The sequence below is a fragment of the Pogona vitticeps genome, chromosome 2 (assembly GCF_051106095.1).
Source record: "Pogona vitticeps strain Pit_001003342236 chromosome 2, PviZW2.1, whole genome shotgun sequence".
Classification (NCBI taxonomy): Eukaryota; Metazoa; Chordata; class Lepidosauria; order Squamata; family Agamidae; genus Pogona; species Pogona vitticeps.
In genome coordinates, this window is record NC_135784.1 from 234,370,732 (window position 1) to 234,393,376 (window position 22,645).

General features: G+C 40.1%; 1 protein-coding gene across 1 annotated transcript in view; it reads left to right on the plus strand.

Annotated features, from left to right (window-relative positions):
* The first annotated feature begins 924 nt into the window (after positions 1-924).
* The window catches only part of TMC1 (transmembrane channel like 1), a 75,509-nt gene continuing 53,788 nt past the window's right edge, over positions 925-22,645 (plus strand). The window contains exons 1-8 of the mRNA XM_072992217.2: positions 925-1,018; positions 1,180-1,221; positions 3,869-4,181; positions 6,650-6,787; positions 12,968-13,058; positions 14,878-14,959; positions 17,267-17,373; positions 19,254-19,352. Of these exons, the coding sequence (XP_072848318.2) occupies positions 928-1,018; positions 1,180-1,221; positions 3,869-4,181; positions 6,650-6,787; positions 12,968-13,058; positions 14,878-14,959; positions 17,267-17,373; positions 19,254-19,352 (963 nt within the window). The 5' untranslated portion in view covers positions 925-927. The remainder of the gene's footprint in view (positions 1,019-1,179; positions 1,222-3,868; positions 4,182-6,649; positions 6,788-12,967; positions 13,059-14,877; positions 14,960-17,266; positions 17,374-19,253; positions 19,353-22,645) is intronic.

Below are 22,645 nucleotides of genomic sequence, written 5' to 3' on the forward strand. Positions count from 1 at the left end.
AGATTTCTATCCCTAAACTGCTGTTGGATCCAATGGTTGACTGCAGAGTCCGGGAAAGACAGCTGGTTGCCTTTGGTATCTTCCCTGGTGAACTTGATATTTGGGTCCACTGTGTTTATGTGGTCTGTGAAGGCCTGTACTTCCTGAATCTTGATAAAATGATTTAAATTATTATTTTTAAATGCAAAAACTCATTCTTGCTGGTAGTTATATTCTTTAATATTTACAATCAGTTGAAGATTTCATATTTAGAATAATAAGCTGTCAGATTAGCAAAACAGCTATATCAGAACAGATTTTAGTTTAATGGGTTAACCACTTGTATTTGGAGAGCTACATAAGTTGTTTTATTTAACACAAACAATAACATTACATAGCATACATATTCTTGTATTTGCTTAAACTTCAATCTTTTCATTGTTTGTACATAGATTTGCAGAACAGCAATGTCTTTTCCTGAATTTTGTTCATTTTATAAAAAATTTACTGTGAAAATGTGCACATTATCTCAACTTGGATAATTAGTTTACCAAAAATATAAATATTCCATGAATATACAGCTTCATACTACATAACTAAGTTCTATTTCATGCTGGATAGCCTTTGAAGTATAATGTATCTTAAATAGAAAACTACCTTTAGATAGATTTTTCCTCCAAAATATATTTCATTAAAATCAATTTGATTTAAATTGGAAAAAAAACCTGATTTGTATTTTAAAAAATCCTTTTTTATTTTTATTTTTTAAAAATCAATTGATTTTAATCCACCTTGAATAAACACAATTAAGAGGAAACACAATTGTGGACACACACTTTATTTGACTGTGTGTGTTTTGCAGAATGTGTGAAAAGTCTGTATGCCCTCTGTTTGATGGGGTTACTTGAATGCATCCTCTGGAGTGTCCAGTTCAAGCTTTGATTAAAGATGAAGAAATTGCCCAGCAATAGGCAGCACCAGAGCAGGCAGAGAAGGCACACAGACCACCTGGCCACAGTTCTCTTCACTATAGCAAGAGGTCTTATATTTTTATTTGAATTATAGTCATGTTTTCTAAATTTGCATCTGTACATACAAATTGGTAGAAGTGAAGTTTATGCCAACTCATTTTTTTAAAATTTGTTTATTTTTTTGGCAATGTGTAGGCAGCCATCTTAACTATTTTCTTTTCCTCCACAGTGGATGCTGAAATTGAAGAAGACAGCGCTGGTGAAAGTGAAGGTAAGGATCCCCAAACAAACTCTGAGGTGAATTGTTTCATTTCTGTAGATCAGTGTGCTCCAAACTGTAGAGATGGGGGCAAACTACCAAAATGGTGGTTTGTCCTGGTTTGTGGTCTGTCAAGGGTGACAAACCACAAATTTCTCACCCATAAACCACCAAACTACAAATCAGTTCATCAGGATTTTTTGACAGCCTGAGGCTGTCTAAAAAAAAAAAAAAAAGCTGAGCCCCACCTGATTCATTTAATATTCATCCCTTTGTATTTATCAGTTCCAGAGACCACAACAGTGGGAAGGCCAGTAGAGAGAGGAAAGGCTAGTCTATGGGGGATGAATTAAAATGGAGAAATATTCATCCCTTTGTATTTGTCGTGGTCTCTGGAACTGACGAATACGAAGGGATGAATATTAAATGAATCAGCAATTTTAATGAATATCGTGATTTTTTTCATCCCCATATTTAATCACTAGTCATATACCAGTATTCACATCCCAGGCTGGGAGGACTTGAAGTATAAGGAGTTCATCAGTGCACAAATATTGCTCTTGATTTAATACTTAGTAAGTGTTGGATATATTGCAACCTGTATATGATATTTTTTGAGGGGTTTTGACTGGGAGAGAAGTCTTCTGTAAGGTATGTAACCAGTCAGTTAGTCAGTAATGAAGCTAGTTAACCAGTTAAATTCAGTGATGTAACAAGTTAATAATTAGAAACTATATGATTTTTATTTTTTCTATGAAGAACTGGAAGTATATAGAACTTGTCATTACCAGAGTCTCTGAGTGAATGTATTGAGACAATAAGTGCCAGTTGAGGTAAACTAACAACAAAGGGGTGATCTACTAAGGGAGTCTTGTAGCTCAGTCTGCTCTGTATGTTCCTGACAGAGTCATTTTATCCGCTGTGTAATTAGAGAAAGTTTTATTTTAATTTTAATTAAGCCACACTCAATTCCTCACCTACTATGCACCAAGAACAAGTACCAGATCCAGCGTGGCTAGAATGTCAGATGAGGATCTAGGAAGCCTGTATTCGAATCCTTAGATTCGAATACAGAAGGTCATGGAAAGATGGCAGCAAAGGCAAACTACTCTTTCAATGTCTCACACAATGCAAAATAACCACCAAACCTATTAGAGTCACAATGAGTTGGAAGCAACTTGATGGTATGTAACAAGAATAGCTGCCAGGGCAATCATGTCACTGATTCTTTCAATTTAGTGTATTAACATAGCAATGCCCTGTGAAATGAATTATTTCTCTATCTCCAGTACACTGAGCAAGCACACTGCATCCCTATATTTACAAAGAGGTCATCTGTGTTAGTATAAAGAAATTTTATAGTTTTATAGTCGTCTTAAGCTACTGGGTTTTCATGTAAGGCAACATCTGTTTTTAAGGAGTTTAGCAAGTATTGTTCACATCCCTAACATCTGCCGCCCCTCAGAAGAGGAAAGGCATCACCAAAAAGGGGGGGAGGGAAACATGAGCATAAAATTTACCTTTGCTAATGTATGTGTACTGATATAAATTTAGATGTAATTACTACCAGAATTTAAATAGAAATATACATTTCTAATAAAATTCTAATAATTACCTCTAAGGGGGGGGGCAGAGATGATTATCTAGTGACCCCCATAGGCCTGTTGGAGCTGTTGTCCAAGTGCTAACTGGAGATGAGCAATGTTAAAGCCCTTGTACTCCAAACAGAATGCCTTCACTAAAATGGATTTCAAATATTTATTTATTTATTCAATTTATTTATTTATTCAATTTATATGCCGCCCAAACTACCCAGAGGTGGTGCCTCGCTTAGTGATTGCCTCGTTTAACGATGTATTCGCTTAGCGATTAGGTTTTTGGAGCGATTTTGCGCTCTGTTTAGCAAGGTTCCATATGGGGAAATTTCGCGTAGTGATGTTCGGGACCTTGCCTCGCTTAGCGATGACAGTTTAGGTCCCCCTGTTTCGCTTAACGATGTCCGTTTTCACTATTTTTAAAGTGTCTTAAAATGTTCAAAAACTGTTTTAAATGCTTGGAATCGTTAGTGCACCTTGTAAAACCTTTGCAAACTTAATTTGGCTTTGTTCTGAGTCTTCGTTAATTTTTGGTGAATTCCCCCCCCCATTGGAATGCATTGAACTGTAGGTTTGACAGCTGTCAAACCTGCAGTTCAGTGCATTCCAATGGGGGAGGAAAAAAAATTATCTAACGATCCCAAGCATTTAAAACAGTTTTTGAACATTTTAAGACACTTTAAAAATAGCGAAAACGGACATCGCAAAACCACTGGAATGCATTTCCCAATGGGGGAAATATTGTTTCGCTTAGCGATGTTTCCTATGGTGATTTTTGCTTAAGGACGGTAATCCGTTCCCATTGGAACAGATTAAACGGTTTTCAATGCATTCCTATGGGAAATGGTGTTTCGCTTAGCGATGTTTTCCCATAGCGATGTGTTTTTGGAACCAATTAACATCGTTAAGCGAGGCACCAATGCTTTCAGATAGAGGGCATTGTCACCTGTAAATTAGGACACATGGGAAACCTCAAACATATCAACAAATAAATTGGTGGATCAAAAATGGGAGAAAGTAATGTTTGCCATTATTTATTTTTGTTCTTTTACCTGATTTTGAAGAGGAAGAATCTGAGCAGAAGAAAAAAACATCAAATAAAAAGAACCGAGAGAAAGGAAAAGCTGAGGAAGAGGAGGAGGAAGAGGAGGATGAAGAGACTGCTGCAGAACGTAGACGAAAATACAAAAGACGGCGGATGAAGGATGCAGGAAAAGAGGGGGAGGAATCTGAGGGAGAAGCTTGTAAAAACAGGAAAAACAGAGCAAATCAAAAAACGAAGGAAGATGGTGAAGAAGAGGACGAAGTGGAGAGAAAAGGCAAGAAAAAGGGTGGGAAGAAGAAGAAGAAGAAAGACAAAAAGAGGAAAGGATCAAGGTAATGCCTCTTATTACTATATGCATCATCCGAATGTTAATGCTTTGGTTTTCATAAACTGTACAGATGTGAAAACTAACATTACATGACTCCTTAATAAAAAAAGCTAATCTATAAATGCATAGATTTTAGAAGTAATAGCTCCCAAAGTGCTCTGTGCCTTTTAGGCCAGAGCATTTGGAGTTTAAAAGCTGTAAATGTAGTGTATCCAAGATAGTGCACCTCAAATCATTGATGATCATTCAATAGTTTTAATGTTTATTGTACCCATTCCTGGAAAATATGATCTCCACTATAAAAGCAAACCCAGTAATGAAAATTCTGGCCTTTGCACTACTTTTCATTTTAATTTGTCCTCATCAATCCTTCCCCCAAATTCATGTATTAGTAACATTATTTGTTGCAAATTAATCAAGTTATATCAAAGGGCATATATTTCCAAGATCAAGGACTCATAGTCTCAGTTTTCATTGTCTTCAGATAGTACTCCTGCAAAATGTACTGAAGGGGCCAAAATCCTTTTCTGCAGAATTACCTGCACATTGGGAGTAACATTATTGTCAGCTCATATTGCAGCTGATTAAAAACCACCTTTTTAAATTTTGATATGCACACAGATTTTAGCTATTGGCAGAGCACGTAGTATTTCATATAGCATACCCACAATTGCAACATTTACTCAGAGTCTTTGGTCTACAGATTCTGTGTGAAATCCTGTCAAACTGCAGGTGGGTTTCCTCATTGGCTAATTACACAGAAAGCCTTGTTTGGTAGAAAACATTTGGCCAAAATAGTGACTGCCATGTTTTGCCTTGTATCTCTGGTTTTAAAAGAGTGGAGATTGATTTCAATCAAATCAAATCCAAGCCATATGAAGAGCTAAAAGGGGCACCAGATGGCATGTCTAAAATCCATCTAAAACCTAGTGAACTCACTAATATAGCTGCCTTTCAAATTAACTTGCTAAGGATTGTATCACACCATAAACATGCTAACAACTGCTTTGCAACAGTGGCCTTAGCAGATTTCATCCCCCCTTTTCTGTACCAGCTAAAAAGTGCATTTTATTCAAATGCTATTTTTAAGTGTAAAATTTAAATTTAATTTTTCACTTGTCAGTTTAAAAATGCAAAAAGGGTACAAAATTCCCCCGAATGACACCCTCCAAAGCAAACCTTTAGGATTAACTTTACTTTGTTACTCATTTCACAAATGACATTCGCAGTCGTTATATCATTCGACAACTTTGCCTTTGTTGCAACCCCAAAAATAATATGTCCTCCCCCCTCCCGGACTCCTGACAACTCTTCACTCAGCCACTGTTTCTATCTACTGTTACCTGTAGTAATGTCACTCCCATTGTGCAGGGATAGGGGACCACCATTTTCTTTCTCCAGAATGTCCTAGCTATTGTATAATTCCTGGGCATTCTGAGAAAATTTAACCCCCTCCGTTAGTACACCCATTCACTCTTTCCCCCCATGGCTTAGAACAAACTAGTATCTGGAGGGTTCTTGAAGAGAAAAGCTTGCAGTCCAGAGCGGCCACCATCCTCAGCAACTGTTATCCACAGAGAAGTGGCAAGTGGCAAGCTCTATGCATTTGGTTTACAGTGAATGAAAAATGAACCTTACATAGAATGGATTAAAACACCAGTAACATTCTCTTAGCCTTTATTTTTTGTATATGATCTAGAATAACAATACAATGTGGCATAAAGGCTGAAATTCTGTTCCTTAGCATAAGCCAAATTGTAACTTTGGGTCGCTTCCTCTCTCGTAAACACAGCATCTGTGCCGTGATTCTCGAGGCACATATGTGCACACACCATGCCAATGTGCACCTCCCCTCCCCCCCCAAGAATTACAGCAAGGGATGGTTTGTTTCCAGAGAAGAAGGGAATGAAAGTTAGGATTTGGCTTTCGCTAAGCAACAGGATTTCGGCCAAAGTGTAATATAATAATATGACTAATCTGTATGAACAGAAATACTGATTTTGTCCTTTAAAGGCCAACGTGTGCTCCGTATTCAGTCAGCTTTAGAGAGAGCATCTCTCCAAAGGCACACCCTGGCTGGCTGGCAGTGCCCTTTCAATAAGGCAACTTGGGGCAGAGTTAAGAAGGGTGTCACTATACCTCCTTCATGGTACTCTTGCATGACTTTACACTGCATAGATTTTGTGGTACCTTCTTGAGAAGGTTATTAGCATGTGGTCTGATTTGTTGCTGATGTTGCATAATTGTATAGGTTTATGTTTTACTCTTTCCAAAATGCCGGTATATATATTTTTGATATATATTTATTCATTGGATTTATAACTCACTGTGACTTACTCCTAGATTTCAGCTATTACTTAGTAAGTATGGAGTTAGAGAGTTAATGGTATGAAATCTTTCCCAAGAAAAGCTATCAGCTGCCTACAGATCTGTCAGCCAAGATTGTATCCTGTTCAGCTCTTTTTCTTGCAGCTCCGATTCTAGTTCTGAAGAGGAGTTAACCGAGGAGGAAGTGGCCAAGTTAAAGGAAGCAGTGGAAGAAAAAAAGAAACTGATTGCCACACTGCGCAGTAAGCCCTGGAATATGAAGAAGAAGCTCGAAGTCCTGAAGTAAGGTTTTGTTTATGTTATATATTGGTCTGTTGTAATATGTGTATTCACAGGTACATCTTATACATCTGCAGTTCCTTTATTATTCAGTACATCCTTGATTATTTACTCACAGAGGGGCATGTGAGCAATTGGCCTGCTAGCCCTGAAAAGCATGGTGCTGGCTGTGATACAGAGTTCTGTCGGTGGTGATTAATCTGGATGATTCATTCATGCAAGCAGCCAAGCCAAAAATTGACTTTCAGCATTCGCAGGTGGGTGTGCCCTTGCTGAGAAGCGGTACCTGCACGTGGGGGCAGCTTGAAGGCTGTCATGAACACAGCGATTGCCATAGGTTTGGCTTTCAAGTCATCAAGATCACACGAATCACAACAACAATGTCAACAACCCCTGCGGTGATGTGGGGGGTCTTCCCCATCGGGGTGTGTGTGTGTGTGTCTTCATATTAATTATCATTGAACCAAAACTCAAAAATGGGGGAATTTTATTATTTTAAAATTAATTTAAAAGAAAGAGGTGCAGACCTTTCTGCTCATTTTCCCACTTGCAAAGTCACATGCTCCCCAGGCGGTTACAAGGCACCACTCTTATAACTTTTTGCACCCTTTAATGCCTAAAATCCTAAGCACTGCTTCTTAGAGCCACTAGGAAAGGTGGCAAACTGCAAAATACAGTTTTGTATGTTATTTTTAAATTGTTAGTATTCTATGATTTTAATTTTTTATGAACTGCCTTGGGTCCTCTATGGGGAGAAAGGCAACATATAAATAAAATAAAATAGTTACTGATTGCTTTGGGTGAAGTTTGCTTTACTGAATAAATGAAGCTATTCCACACATTCAACTGTGAGTCATCAGACAGTGAAAAATTTAGTGTAGTAAATGCATGTATGGACCAGCTAATACCCATTGGTTAAAAGACCTAAGTCCTTAGAAATAAGACAGGAAACCTGAAAGGAGAGCTGAAAAGAGGAACAAGGCCCTGTGAAGCTTTGTTTGAATGACTCAATGGTATGCATTCACCCAATATGGCACTTTGATCACTTTTTAAAATCAGGTTTGCCAGGTTTCACTGTGTTGGCTAAAGTCTCAAGCGGTTGCTATCAAGCACCTTTGCAGGAGGGGAAGATTTGACTTCTGTGCGTGCAGTGAGTTTAGAGCAGGCTTGTCCAACCTGCGGCCCAAGGGCCGCTTGCGGCCCAGGACGGCTCATAATGCGGCCCAGTGCAATTTTTTATTTTTAAAGAAATTCCAAAGTTTCAAGTTACACTGCCGGCACTTGCGGCCGGAATGCGGCTGGGGCACGTCACAACAGTAGGGGGGAGAGGGAAGGAAGGAAGGAGTGGGAGGGGAGCTGTGTGACTGCATTGCGCCATCCCCGTCAATAGGTGGACCCCCTCCCGGCCCCATAAAGCCACCGGAGTCGAAGCTGGCAGCCTCTGCTGTCTGAGATTGCAGCTGCCGGTAAGCGCGCTTGGAGCAGGACTGTGGAGGATGGCTAGGGCTGCCCCCCATGCGGCCCAAACCAAATGTATGTGCGGCCCAAACCAAATTTTCATCTTCTAATGTGGCCCAGGGAAGGTGAAAGGTTGGACACCCCTGGTTTAGAGCCTGTGCACCTGTCTCCCCTGCATTCCCAGCTGGCACCAGAAGTCACTGGTCCAACACCAAGATGTTTATATTGTTTCTATGAGGTCTTTTTTCATGCAATGTCAGCATGCTAAAAAGTCCACTGCCAGTGGAGAGGACTGGAGGGAAGGCTCATGGGTGTGTGCAGTTGAGCCCATTGTACCATTCAGAACAAGGCCAAGACTGACCTTGTGCCCTTTCCCACGATCATATGGCCAGGATGTTGTTTGTCCTCCCTCCCATTCCTTGCTGGCCCCACTTATTTAACATCCCCCAAGGGACTGCCCCATGACTTCATAAAGGCATGCCCACCTTTATGAAGTCAGAGAATAGGTATTCACATAGCAGAACTCTTTTTCTTATGCTTCTTCCACTTGGCAGCAGTTGAGTCTTTGGCCTTGTAAAAAAACAGTCTTTTAAGAAGAGTCAGCTCACAAGAGTCTAACTGCCTCCCTATTAACACCCCGTTTCTCTTTAATGAGATTTGAGCTCCTGCGTGAAACCATCTTGACCTGTTACTGAAAAGTTGAGCAATCCACCTGAATCCTCTTCTTCAGCAGGAGCCTCTTAGGTTCAGTAATTCATTCCCTCCTTTTGCAAGGTTTGAAACAGCCTGAGTACAGTGCACCTAGCACTTCAGCAGCTGCAACTCCACACCTACAATTAATTATTAAGCCAGGCCATTTAAGGACAATAATGCCTGTGTTCATGAAACATTGATGCTTCTTGTGATGGCAATTAGATTAATGTTTCTTTGAATTCAATAAAGGTTTCATGGGTATATCTAAGAGATGATACTTTGCTCTATCTTGTGTTATTGATAATTTACATTAAACATATGATTTGGATGGTTCCAAAACCTGTTTCTTATATCCTGAGTTTTTTACACTTTTCTCATCTTTGGGTAAATATATACAGGGGGGGTGTATGTTCGTTTGTTCCTGTTTTCAAATCTGCTTCATACACAGACAAGTAGTTTGTAATGATAAGCTGTCTGGGTAGCTCAGTGCGCTGGAACACCTGGTTGCAGGGTCAGGTACCGGATGTTCGATTTCCCGTTGTGCCATCTGGGAGAAAGCCCACCTATGCAAGCAGCACAGTCCCAGTGCACCCCCCAGTGAAGAGAATTGTAAATCACCTCTGAATACCGGCAAGAATAATCAAAAGTTGGAGTTTAATTAATGGCATGTTGCTGTTGCAGTTGTTATTAGAGAATGATTTGAAAGGTCCAGATGCAATCAGGCCCTATGCTATGGGGGAGTGTTAGAATGGCCCTTCCTAGTTTGCAATTTGCCTGATTCTTCACCTTTGTCCATGTTGGTTTAGGCTGATGGGAGCCATATCCCAATAACACCTGGAGGACCACTGAAGCCCATCCTTGCTTGTATCGTGTTCAAATAACTTTATATACATGCTGTTTCACATCTTTCCAAATGACTTCAAATGTGGTTACATTATGAAAATGAATTGATAACTGGATTGAGGTTTTTTGAAATTGGGTTAAAGGAATGCGATAGTCACATGGTATTTGGGTCGATGTGTGTGTCCTTGGGAAAACTTTAAATCCATTTTAAAGCTGTGCTGTGTATCAGTTGAGGGGGGGCTACACGAGCTTTTATAATCATTGCAACTGAGGCTTTGTCTTGTGCTCCCCCACCCACATATTGCTATGGCTCCTCACAGCGCCCGCACACACATGCGCACGAGTGAGAGAATGGCAACCAGTGCTAGCAAGAGAAATGTCAAGAGTAATTAACCAGAGTGCAGCAGTTTTGCCCCTCCTTTGGCTGCCATTTTTATTTATTTGTTTATTTAAAACTGGTAGCAGCTCCTCACTGGAGCTTTGCAGTACTGCAAAAACACTGATCCAAAACATGGATCCTCATGGATCCACATGATTTTTATGTAGAATCTGTCCCAGACAGATTCATAGGTCCCACATGTACCCAGAGACTACAACACAGAAAATACGAATCCTTCAGTGCTTGGTTTTGCTGTAGTGCAAGAACATCAATCCAAGGCAAGGATCCACATGATTTTTATGTGGAATCTTCCCCAAACCATAACCATGGATCCATGATTTCCATGGCACGGTCAGTGTGTACAAATGCACATGATTTGACAGTGGTTTGTGGCAGATCCCACATAAGAATCATGTGGATCCATGAAGATCCATGCCTTTACACCACTCTTTGTGCATGCACGCGTTTGCGCGCACACACACACATGCATGCACACAAGCAGATTTCAAAGTCCCCATTACTATTTTTTATCAGACTTTGGTAAAGTTATTTTTGTGGACTACAGCTTACAGAGCTTTGTAGGCATCATGGCTAGAATATGCAAAAAGGGGAATGAACGTGATTTACACAAATGAAGACAACATGGCATAAAAGCATTCAGAATCTGGAAGGAGCAGTCTGAGGTGAACAAATGATACAATGCTCTGCAATATTGGTTTGATGACTGCAGTAGCGCAGAAGACTTGGTTTTAATTAGCTCATTGAGTATAGTGGCACGCACGTTTTTTACATCGTTACTTTGAGGCTGTCTTTTGAGAGATTTTACAGAGTGGCTTTCCATATATTTCATCTAAAGAGGTCCAGTAGGAATGCCTCCTTGAGTGAAATTCCTCTTGAGAGATGTACTGAAGTGACTCAGGGGAAATAGTGGTTTGAATTGGCCAGGCCAGTGTTGATAGGGTGCTGGCAAATCCTTCTGCCTAATTATGACAGCAGCCAGTGAAGCAAATCTCGTGCTTTTTAATTTCTGTGTGGGATATAGATTATTTTACACTGCTTTAGTGGTTTTATTTCTCTTTAATCATTTGAATAGTCCTCACACCATAAATTCATGCATGGATATGGGCAATTATTTAATTCACGCATATTGCTGAAATGTTAAGAGGTAATGCATTGTCTTTACTTGCGATAATGTTGAAAAATGGCTCTTTAAAGACCAGCAAACTTAATTTGACATAAACTTTCATGAATTACAGCCCAGTCCTAACTGCATTGCTTGCTACATTACCTGATACATTTTGCTACATCTTGTTGCCTCTTTTACTTTGTACCCAAATAATTGCCACACAAATTGGGACCAGCCCACCTGGTTGGAAGGTGGCCTGAGTGGATCTATCCTCTGTTTCTGCAGATATTTGTATGTATTCCTCTTCGTATGTTTCCATATTGGGACAGGCAGTGCTTCTACCAGTTTCCTTCCTCACTTCCTGAGCCATGGCCAGGGAAAATATATGTTGGGAGGTGTAGGAAGTGTCACCTTAGTCTCCCCAGTTGTTAGCCTGCCTTGTCCAAATGTGCCCACTGGCCAAAAACACAGTGCTGCATATTTGGCAATCCCTCTCCCATTATGAAACATGCATAGACACTCACAGCAATTGAAATAAGATCTATTCAGTGTCACTACCAAAGGAGAGGTTATGGAGAAAAATAGCAGGCAGGTAAATTCAAGGAGACGTTTCTTCTGTGGCTCTCTTGCAGTGCGCCAAACAGTAAAACTGAGAAGAACAAAATAAAATATGTGTTGCGGCTGGAGAAGGTACCACATTTTTCTGTGTATAAGATGCCCCCGTGTATAAGAAAAACCCCTCCCACTTTTCTAACCCAAAATTAAGAAATCTTACTGTGGTTTAGCAAGTGGAGGAGGAAAGGGATCAAAGTGCTGCAGGATCACTTTGATCCTTGCTTTCTCCCTTCGTGCTAAGCCCCGTGGGGCTTAGTGAAAGAAGGGGGAAAGGGATCAAAGCAATCTCGCGACTGCATGATTGCTTTGATCCCTTTCCCCCTCATGCAGCCACAGGATTGCTTTGATCCTTTCCCCCTTCCTTTTGGTAAGCCCCATGGGACTTAGCAAATAGAGGGGAAAGCAGGGATCAAAGCGATTCTGCAGCACTTTGATCTCTGCTTTCCCCCTCCACTTGCTTTTGTTCTCTCCTCAGCTTACTTCCATGTATAAGACAACCCTCACATTTTAGTTTAAAGATTTTAGACAAAAGTATCATCTTATACATGGAAAAATGTGGCATCTCCTTTGTTCCCAGCCAGTAGCCTAGCTTGACCAGTTGTGCCCTATCACTACTTGGTCAAATCAGAGGGGCTGCACATTTGGCATCCTTCCTCTCTGTAACTTACACAAGCATTCACACAAGGAAAAAAAGTTTTGCAGATAAACACAAGTAATGACTATTTTAAAAGGGGCATTAAAAAAAGTGCAAGAAAGATGGTCCCCAGAATTCAGAAAGTTACTTCCAAAAAGTTAAGTGCATTTATAATTTCAAGATCACAAAAGTAATCTGTTACTGGTGCTTACAGTTTAACTGTAACTTTTTAGTTTCCTAATTTTCAAAAGTAACTTTATCAGAAACTAGATATATGTCAAAAATTTTGGTGGGAGACCAATATTTAGCATAATGTCTAGTTTGTCTCGAGGATGATTCACCTTGAGTAATGTAAAATTTATCTCAACATGTCAGCAGAACAGGCTAATCAATGGTTTCAAGATAAATTCACAGCTCCTTTCCCTTTTCTTCCAGAGATGCTCAGCGTTTTGTGGAAAAATTTGAAGGGGCTCTTGGCAAAGGCAAAGGAAAAAAGTTTTATGCGTATAAAGTGATGATGATGAAAGTAAGGCTCACTGCTCATTACTTCTATGAAATGCCTTCACTGTTACAGCTTCTTTTCTCTTTTCGAAATATCTCTGCTAGAATGGATGGTTTTGTTCTGATTTGGATTGGATTTAGTTGTCTTTGAAAGAAAAGCTCACAATACTTTGAAGTTTTGAGAATATATTACTTCTGCCTATGCTGCAAACAAACAAACAAACCATCCTGTTTCAATCAACTTTAAATTAAACCATAAATATATTTGTGTTCCTAGATGGTAGTGTGACATTTGCCCCTTTGTGGCCCCTGTTTGTCTCCCCAAAACAGAGAGCTCATGAAGGCAAACCGGAAAAAACCACCTTTTCACATGCTGCCACCAGCTGATTTCTTTATCAACGTACCTTATTTAGGAAAGACAAAGGTCCATTCATCACTGTCTTTTGAATAAAATAGGTTTATTTCTCTCTCTCTTCAAACTCAGATCCAGAGATTACCCACCACTCTTCTCCTCTCTGGTTCTGCCTTTTTAACCTCTCTGGTGGCCCCACCTCTCAACCTCATCAGCATAAAACATGAATAATGCAGGACTTATTTAACATAATAAGGGAGAACGCCACAGGTAGTATTTACAAAACATTAAATATCAACTTGAAATCTTGAGCAATCAAGTGGTGATGACAGTCAGCCGTGGTGAGCAGATGTTGGCTTTGAGAGAATGGATCCCACAGTAGAAGAAAGACAAATGAAAGTTATCAAAAAAATCAGTTAGTGCTCGGGAAAATTATACTGTGTACAGTTCAAATAAGTACAGGTCTATTTAAGTTTCCTTAAGATTACTAGGATTAAATAGTTCACAGTGAAGTTAAGGCTACAATTTTATGCAGTTTTACCCAAAGTATGTTACAGCACTCTGATGGTGGGATGTTCAGGTCTCCTGAGATTGGCCTCATTCTGGCACCAAGTTAAAATCTGACAGTTAGAATCTATTTTATACACTCTTTAATAGGTTTAAACAATTTTATTGAGTGTACCCCATCCCAAGATCTCATTGGATATTAGATGGAACAGAACTATTTTAATCAATAATGCAGAAATAAAGAGATTTCAGTCCTTGGACTTAAAATCCAGAATTTGAAAGATTGCATCACTTTGACAGAGGAGAATTAGGATTTTTTGATTCAAACTCCCGGAATTCTATAAAAAAGAAAAATTCTGTATCAGTTCTCTTGGGTATCAGTTCTTTGGAAGGTGGCCCTCTGTAAATCTGAAAGTACATCAAGACTACAATTCCCAAGAAACACTATATGAGTTTCTTTTCTTTTTAACATTGATAACAAGTAGACGCAAGACACCAATATAGCCTCAGAGAGTTAGATCTTGGTCCAGGTGAGTGATATGTAGGTGTGTGTAGATGTGGGTCTGTGGGTTGAAATTCCTAGAATTCTGAGATCTGGATATCACATTTGTCACATGCTTAATAAAAGACAAAAATGCTAAGCAAAGATTAGGGGAATGCCCAAGAACCCACTCTTCTATTTTATCTAACATACAATTTTCAGAACAATCCTGAGTGGCAGGTGCACAACACAAGATTTTTCTGCATGTTGACAGAGAGATGAAAAAGTCCCATTCTGTGTGTGAGAGAAAGGCATAGGGAGATATACTCTCATTTTCTGCTTCCTCAATGCAAGTACTGCTTTCAGAGCTTTCTAATAATCTGCACTGCATTTATTTCAAGAACATGGCATAAACAGAGAGGTTTAAACTGTAAATGTTGTGTTTTTCATCACGCTTTTCTAAACAGATAGGATACTTTATATTTTCTGAATTCTTTCTTTCAGAAATGGATGAAATTTCAACGGGACTTTGAGAATTTTAAAACAGCATGCATACCGTGGGAAATGAAAATAAAAGAAATTGAAAGTAAGTGACCGAGAAGGGAAAGATTTAATTAATTCTTATATTGCTGGAGATGGTGAATGAATAAAAAAGAGTTAGGGTATGATCAGATAAGCCCCTTTTTTTGCATGTTTAGTTTGGTTTTGGGACAGGCTGGTTCACTCAATTTTTCCAAGGCTACATGATGTAGTCTTTGGTAATTGTGATCCAGTCCTTCCCTTATCATCCCTATCCACATATTTTGGGACTCCATCAGGGACTGATGTTTTTGTACTGCAACTCTCAAAAATCCTGGCCAGCACAGCTAGTGGTGAAGGCTTCTGGGAGTTTTAGTCCAAAAACATCTGGGGATCCAAGGTTGGGAACCATTGCTGTAGAGGAATGGCTCTCCCATTTAATTGGGGGGGGGGTGAGAGACACAAAATAAAAAAAAATCAGTGTGTGCTATTTTTTATTTTATTTTATTTTATTTTTGGCTCTAGTAGCTGCATATATAGCCTTGGTGGTCTGCATGCAGCCTGTAGCTGCTTTTATTCTTGCTCCTTTTCTAGAAAAGGTTTATTGACGATACATATAGTATGTTATAGCAAGTGCCTTAAATTTCACTTATGTGTGTGTGTATATGTATATATGAATGAATGAATGAATGAATGAATTTAATATGTATTATCTGCACTTATATCCTACTGATCTTATAGTGCAGTGGCGGTGAACCTTTTTGAGCCCAAGTGCCCAAACTGGGGGGGGGGGGGACTTCAGCGGGCAGTGTGCCGCGACAGCAGCGGAACAGGAAATGGTGGTGGCAGAGCCAGAAGTGGCAGTGGAAGGGGGAATCCTGGGCATGGAGGTGCCTTGAGACCCCACTCCAGATCCACCGCCAGCGCCAGCTGCTCCAGATCCTGGCCCGCCGTCTGTCAAAGCGCCAGCACCTCGGCTGCTGCTGCCTCCTGAGGTTTGGCTGGGGGGGGGGAGTAGTGATCTGGTGATTTATGGCTCGCGTGCCCACAGAAATGGCTCTGCATGCCAGCTGTGGCACACGTGCCCTAGGTTTGCCATTGCTGCTATAGTGAGTGCAAGGTGGCATATATAGCTCTCTTGCCCCCATTTTATCCTGACAGTTATTTTGTGAGGTAGGTCAAGTTTGAGAGACGGACTGGTAAGTATCACTGAGAAGTGGGGACTTGAGCCCATGTCTCACAAATTGTAACCCAACACTAAAACCATTGCACCACAATTTTGGGGGGCACACATACATCTGCTTGTGTCTTGAGCCAATTCACAATTTAAATTCTGTAGTTTTATGTCACTGCTATTAAAATTCTGGAACTTTCATTACCAACGAATACTCCCATTCCAAAGATCTTAAAATACCATTGTAATGTGTGAGTCACCCTGGACGGGATTAAGACATGCTGAGGCTCTTCAACATTAGCAGAGCTTTCTGTTATTCGTGAATGACATAAAACTTGAAATGCAGAAACAAGAGATTATATCCAGAGCCATCTCATATTCTCAAGTGGGGAGGGGGGGAAATGGCAAATGTTTTCCTTTTATTTTCTTTATTTGTTTGAAATATTTTAACCCCACCCACCTTTCTCTTCGAAAGGACCCAAGGCGGTTGACAGTTTGAGAGTTTTGTCCATTTTTCACATTTCAGCGCATTTTGTGAAAATTTTCTGGAAGTATTTTCTGCACAAAAATTGTATTTTGTACAAAGTACTATATAGGGTGTTTTTTTTTTTAATATGAAGAATGTAAGCCTTAGTGCAAAAAGCTGTTTTAATTGCTCATGCCGCTGCTGATGACAGAAGTCCTGATTGCTTTGCTCTTGATCAAGAGTAAAAAAAATGCAGAGGTTGTACAAGTTGACCAATTTTTTTTCATCAAGAATGAGAAAATTTGGTAGTATTTGCTTATATCCATGGAAGGATAATACCATTACTGCCATGAGGAGATTTTCAGTGAAGACCCCATCTTCTCTCCCACGGTTTGTAAGACTTGCAAGAAAACCCATTAATTAGATTGACTGAAACCTTGGGAGCCATGGTACAGAAGAAAGAAAAGTTTAATTACTACCACCTGATAATGCTATTGGGGGAGAATTTTGGTGAACATATAATGTCTTCTTCCATCTTGTGGCTCCCACAACTTCCTGCGATGAAAGAAATTAGTTGTAACTTATGCAGGAGTATTTTGGTTAATACGTCAACCATGATATATTTGATTTATTAAGCAACCATACATATACTGCATCAGTTTTGCTTTCTTTCCAAGAACAAGGAAAATGATCAATGCTTCATTTGCCATTTTATCTCACTTCATGTTTTACAGGTCATTTTGGCTCTTCAGTTGCATCTTACTTCATATTTTTGCGGTGGATGTATGGGATAAATATTGTTCTGTTTGGACTTACTTTTGGCCTTGTCATGGTGCCTGAGGTGAGGGTGACTCAATTGGCTTGTATGGTCAGCTTGTTTTGTTGTTTCTCTTTTACAAGTCATACAGGAACATGGCTCAAAGTCATCTATTCAAATAATTGGGACTGTAAATATTGGCTGTTGTTGATGTTTTCTTTCCGAAGAAAATCAGCACCAGACCAGTTTTAGTTTTTTTAATTGTTGAAAAGTCTCCTTGTGCCCTCGAGGGAGCATAAGGAGCAATTTTGCCATGTATGGGAACTCTGCTGCACCTTTGCCGCCGCCCCCCCCATTTAATTTTTTTACCATGTTTTTGCTGCTTGAAGGTGCAAGAACTTTTTTTTAATTAAAAGAAAAGAAAAATATTTCTGAGGCGGGAAGCTCAGGGATGGGTAGAGGTGCTGGGAAGAGTGTGTTTGACTTCTGGAAGTTGCCCATCCCTAATTCAGGCCTTAGCTCATTATTTTAGGGCTTTCCTTCAGTATTTCATGGATAGTTAGGATAAAGGGGCCCTAGATAGGATAACATCATATACACAGTGGTTGCACTTGAGCAAGATCCCATATGGATTCACCTGTTGTTCAATGAGTATCTGAGCTGCCAGTCTTTGATGAATTATCAGCTGAAGCTATCCTTTAGCTCAGTGGTCCCCAACCTTGGGCCTCCAGATGTTCTTAGACTTCAGCTCCCAGAAATCCTGGCCAGCAGAGGTGGTGGTGAAGGCTTCTGGGAGTTGTAGTCCAAGAACATCTGGAGGCCCAAGGTTGGGGACCACTGCTTTAGTTTATTTGAAGCTAGGGTAGCTTGCCAGAATTAAATGTAGCTAGATTTACACATCACTACATTCTCAATGGGTATTCCCCAGTGCAAACCTGACAGTCCTCAACACAAAAGTTTGAATGTGAAATTCAGTGATGGGAATGGTAAGGATTTCATGGACTGTAATTTTTCATTAAAGTAGTTTCAGAATGCTTCAGAGTTAAATTAGCAGAGGGGAAATGGTAAACAATTTCAGAATGGGCTATTCCTCCCCCCCCCCATATTTGCATTCTTTAGATCAGTGGTTCTTAACCTTTTTGAAAGAAACGCCCCCTTGAGCCATTGAGGAAGTTATCATCGCCCCCCTCCCTGCGGTTATTTATTTATTTATTTATTTATTTATTTATTTATTTATTTATTTATTTATTTATTTAAGACACTTAAATCCAATGACCCCTGAAAACAGAATTAAATTCCAAGAAAATGAAATGCCCCCCAAAAAGTAACATTTAATGATTTAGTTGCAAGTGAATTTTAAGACGCAAAAAGAAATATAAAAAGGGCATAAAAAAAATGTAGGAACTAAATTTTTTTTTAAAAAATTCTGAAACTAAATTAAAATTGGAGGAAAGTATATATTCATGCACACTGTAAAAAGGCTGCAGCCATCTTCACAGGTTTGGCTTGCTCCATTGCCCCCCTACCGCCCCCTTCTGCTCCAGCGCCCCCATGCTGCCCCTTTTCGTTCTACCGCCCCCCTGAAAAATGAAATCGCCCCCTGGGGGGCATTATCGCCCACGTTAAGAACCACTGCTTTAGATCATGAATGGGGAATATCTGGTCCTCCAGATGTTGGTGACCTACAGCTCTCATTGACCCTCACCATAAGAACACAGATTAGGAATCTCCCCTGCTCTTAAATAACCCGCCTTAAACATGATCCATCTAGCCCAGTTTTGCCAACTCTGAGGGGCAGCATCTTTCCATTTTTTTCCGGCAGGATTTTTTTCCTGGCTATTCCTAGAGATCCTAGTATTCCCCATTCACATCTTACTACTATCCAGGTCCAACCCTGACTGACTTTCGCTGGTGGCCGTCACTTGTTTAAAATTATGAATACTTTCTCCTCTGTTTGAATACAGGCATTGATGGGGAAACCACATGGGTCTTTACCCAGAAAAACTGTGCCAAGAGCAGAGGAAGCAACTGCTATGAACTTTGCTACTCTGTGGGATTTCAGTGTAAGTGTGTGCTTGAACAAGACCGTGTGTTATTCTGTCTCTCTCTTTCTCTCCTCCTTTTGTGTTACATTAAATATTGATCTCAGGCCTCAGCCATGCATTGTGCTCAGTCACTGATTTGGTATGTGCCACTGGAGGAATTAAAACAAAGAGAGATACATTCAAAATAATTTTGAGAAAAAGGGTTCAGATTTGACACTAAGATTCCAGAGGACCCTTCCAGGGCATGAAATAAATCCTTATGTTGACTAGTCACTAGATTTTCTGACACGCACAATAAGATTAAAGCCAGGGAGCAAAGTGGAACAACAGCTCAGGCAATGAGTCGGTGTGCTGTTCAAGAGCTGCCATTTTTCTTTATATTTATTAAGCGGATGCGTCATAAAACAGACTCCCAGGACCCTTCAGTTGCACCGTTCTAGACAAACTTCATAATTTGCAAAAACACTGTAGGTGGATTTGCTTCAGGGAAGCTGCGCTGTGGGATTAATTTGGCCCTAGGTGGCTATATGAAATAACAAGCTCTCAAACTGGCAATGGCAAGAGAACTAAAGAAAGATAAATGAGGAGATAGAAGGACTGAGCTCCCAACCGTGTGTCCCACTTTTTTTTTCTCCTTACCCTTAGGGAGCAAGGATATTGTTTACATCAGCAACTACTGTGGGATTTACACTAATGTACATACCAGAATGGGTAAAAACTACTGTCAGGATATGCTACAGTAGTTTAAAATGCCATATGTCGGATCCTTGCTACTTGTCTTTGATAGCAGGAAAACAGAAGACAGATCACTGGTGGGAGTTACTGCAGCTGGAACTGAAAAGTCTTTGTTCATTTTGCCGTTGTCTCAGGGCAGCCAATGAAACTGTGCTGCTGGTGTGCTCCATTCTCTGCTTTGCTCTACAAGACAGCAGGGGCACAATGGGTCTAAGTGCGTGTATTCATGGGCTCGCTCCCCAGGGCCCTACCTTGGCTCCTAGTTTGTTGGTATGCTGATGTGACACAAGCACAGCTGGAAATGAGTGTCCAGGTTTTAAAAGCAACTCACACATGAAATGTAAACTTTCCCCTCCTCTGTCTAGCATTGTTTACCTTGAGATTTGTCTCCCTGGCTGGAGACCTGGGAAAGCATTCCCTAATCCTTTGCCTGACATGGCAAATCTAGTGCCAGGACAAACCGCCTGTCTGTCAAGAAGGGTCAGCTGCTTGCATTCTCGTAGTAATCAAGTCAATGAACAAGGTGGATTGGTCCTGTTGTCATGTTCCTCAGATCTACTGGATGAACTGCCCTCTGGCTTTTCAGCTACATCAGTGGGTGAACTTTGCTACTCTGTGGGATTTCAGTGTGTGTCCTTGAACAAGACCATGTGTTATTCTGTCTCTCTCTTTCTCTCCTTCTTTTGTGTTACGTTAAATATTATTTTCAGCTACATCAGTGGGTGAGTGACTTAGAAGAGTTTGGAATATTTTTGTGAACCTCATACTTTGGTGGGCCATACTCTGAACCCTGTTTCCAGATGTTTTCTCAAAAGAAATGAAGGAAGATTACACCACCATCTTAGAAACCTTCATTTCTTTGGCCTTTTCTTTGTCTTAACCAAAAGAAAAGAAAAGGTCTCTTTTTTTCTTTTTAGAAAAAAAACATTTTTGAGATATGCTGTTATGGGCCTTGAAACTGGCCTGCAGTCCCCAACATAGCTTTTTGATGGCAAATGCAAGAGCCTTAAGTTTGGAGACTAACATTTTGATGGTTCTATATTTCCCTCCTGTATTGATAACAGTATATTTTTGAATGCCAGATGCTGGGGAACACAAGTAGGAGACTGCTATTTTACTCATGCTACGCTTAAGGGATTTTTTTAAGTGGTTGGCCACTGTACAAGTCAAATATTTGACTAAATAGGCCTTTGGTCTAATCCAACGTGGCTCTTTTTGTGCTTCTTCTTAAATGGGCCACTAACACTGTGGCTCGTGAATTGAGACGAGATGTGCCGCACCCCACAGTTTTGAATGGAGTACTCTATGGATCATCAAGTCTAGTCCCATTCAAGGAGGCACAGTGGAGAATTGAATTCCCAACCTCTGGATCCACAGCCAGTTGACTAAACCTATCCAGCTGAGACAGTTACCTGACTCTGCCTAGTGGTAGACAAAAATGTGGCTGAGAAAAAAAGGAGGAACAATAAAACAACTGACTATTCATCACAATTAAAATATATTGAGCTCAGTTTTAATGCCCAAGAGCAATGTACTTAAAGCCAGTTCTATTCTTTATCAACTTTTCCCTCAGTGGTTGATCATGTGGTCATGTGGATATATCTGAGGGATATATCCACATGACCCTCGCCTCTGGAACAATCTCCCTCCGGAGATTCGCACGGCTCCCTCGCTGGGTATTTTTAAAAATCAATTAAACTTGGTTGTTCAGGCAGGCCTCCCCCCCCCCCCAGTTAATTCCTGACTCTCTCCCTTCCTCTCTTTATTTGATTTTTTTGTATGCTTCCCATCTTTCAGAACTATTTAATTGTGCAAGAATTTTTTTTCCTTATATTTGTTGTGTTTTTTTTATGTTGTAAGCTGCCTAGAGTGGTCGCAATGACCAGATAGCAGGGTATAAATAGAATAAATAAAATAAAATAAAATAAATGTTGTATCATAAGGAAAAACTGTATATATATTATAAGAAAAACCTGGAAGCCAGAGCTGGTGGCAGGAATACTATAATCTGTTCACAAATCTGTGTAAAATCCATATTACACTCTGATGCACATCTGTTCCTCTGTGGAGTAAAAAATATTATGTTAAAATTTCCTCCTAATTACACATTAAACAGGGATTAATGGAAGACAAACTCCAGCAAGGGTACTGGCAGAGAACCATGCCTGAAGATGCAAGCTGTGGTCCAAAGGAGCATGATAGGAAGAGTCATTCTTCCATTTGTATTGTCAGCTAAATTAGCTGCTCCTGCAGTGCATAGTAAGCTGATGTTAATGATCATGGGAGTTTAAATCACTATGTGTACTGTGGCAGAATAAGCACAGATTGCAAATTTTAAAAAGAACATGAAACCACCATTGCACGCTGGCTTGTAATCCACTGCGTGTACTCGATCCAGTTTGCAGCCACAAACAGTGAGGTTTGATAGACTGAAGTGAATGCTTCCGAATTACTATTCAAGTGGATAGAGCAGGGACAGCAACTTGTAGGCCCCCCCAAGCACCTGTGGGCTGCAGCTCCAATAATCCCTTACAATTCTGGCTTGGGCTGATGAGTGTTGTAGGCTAACAGCATCT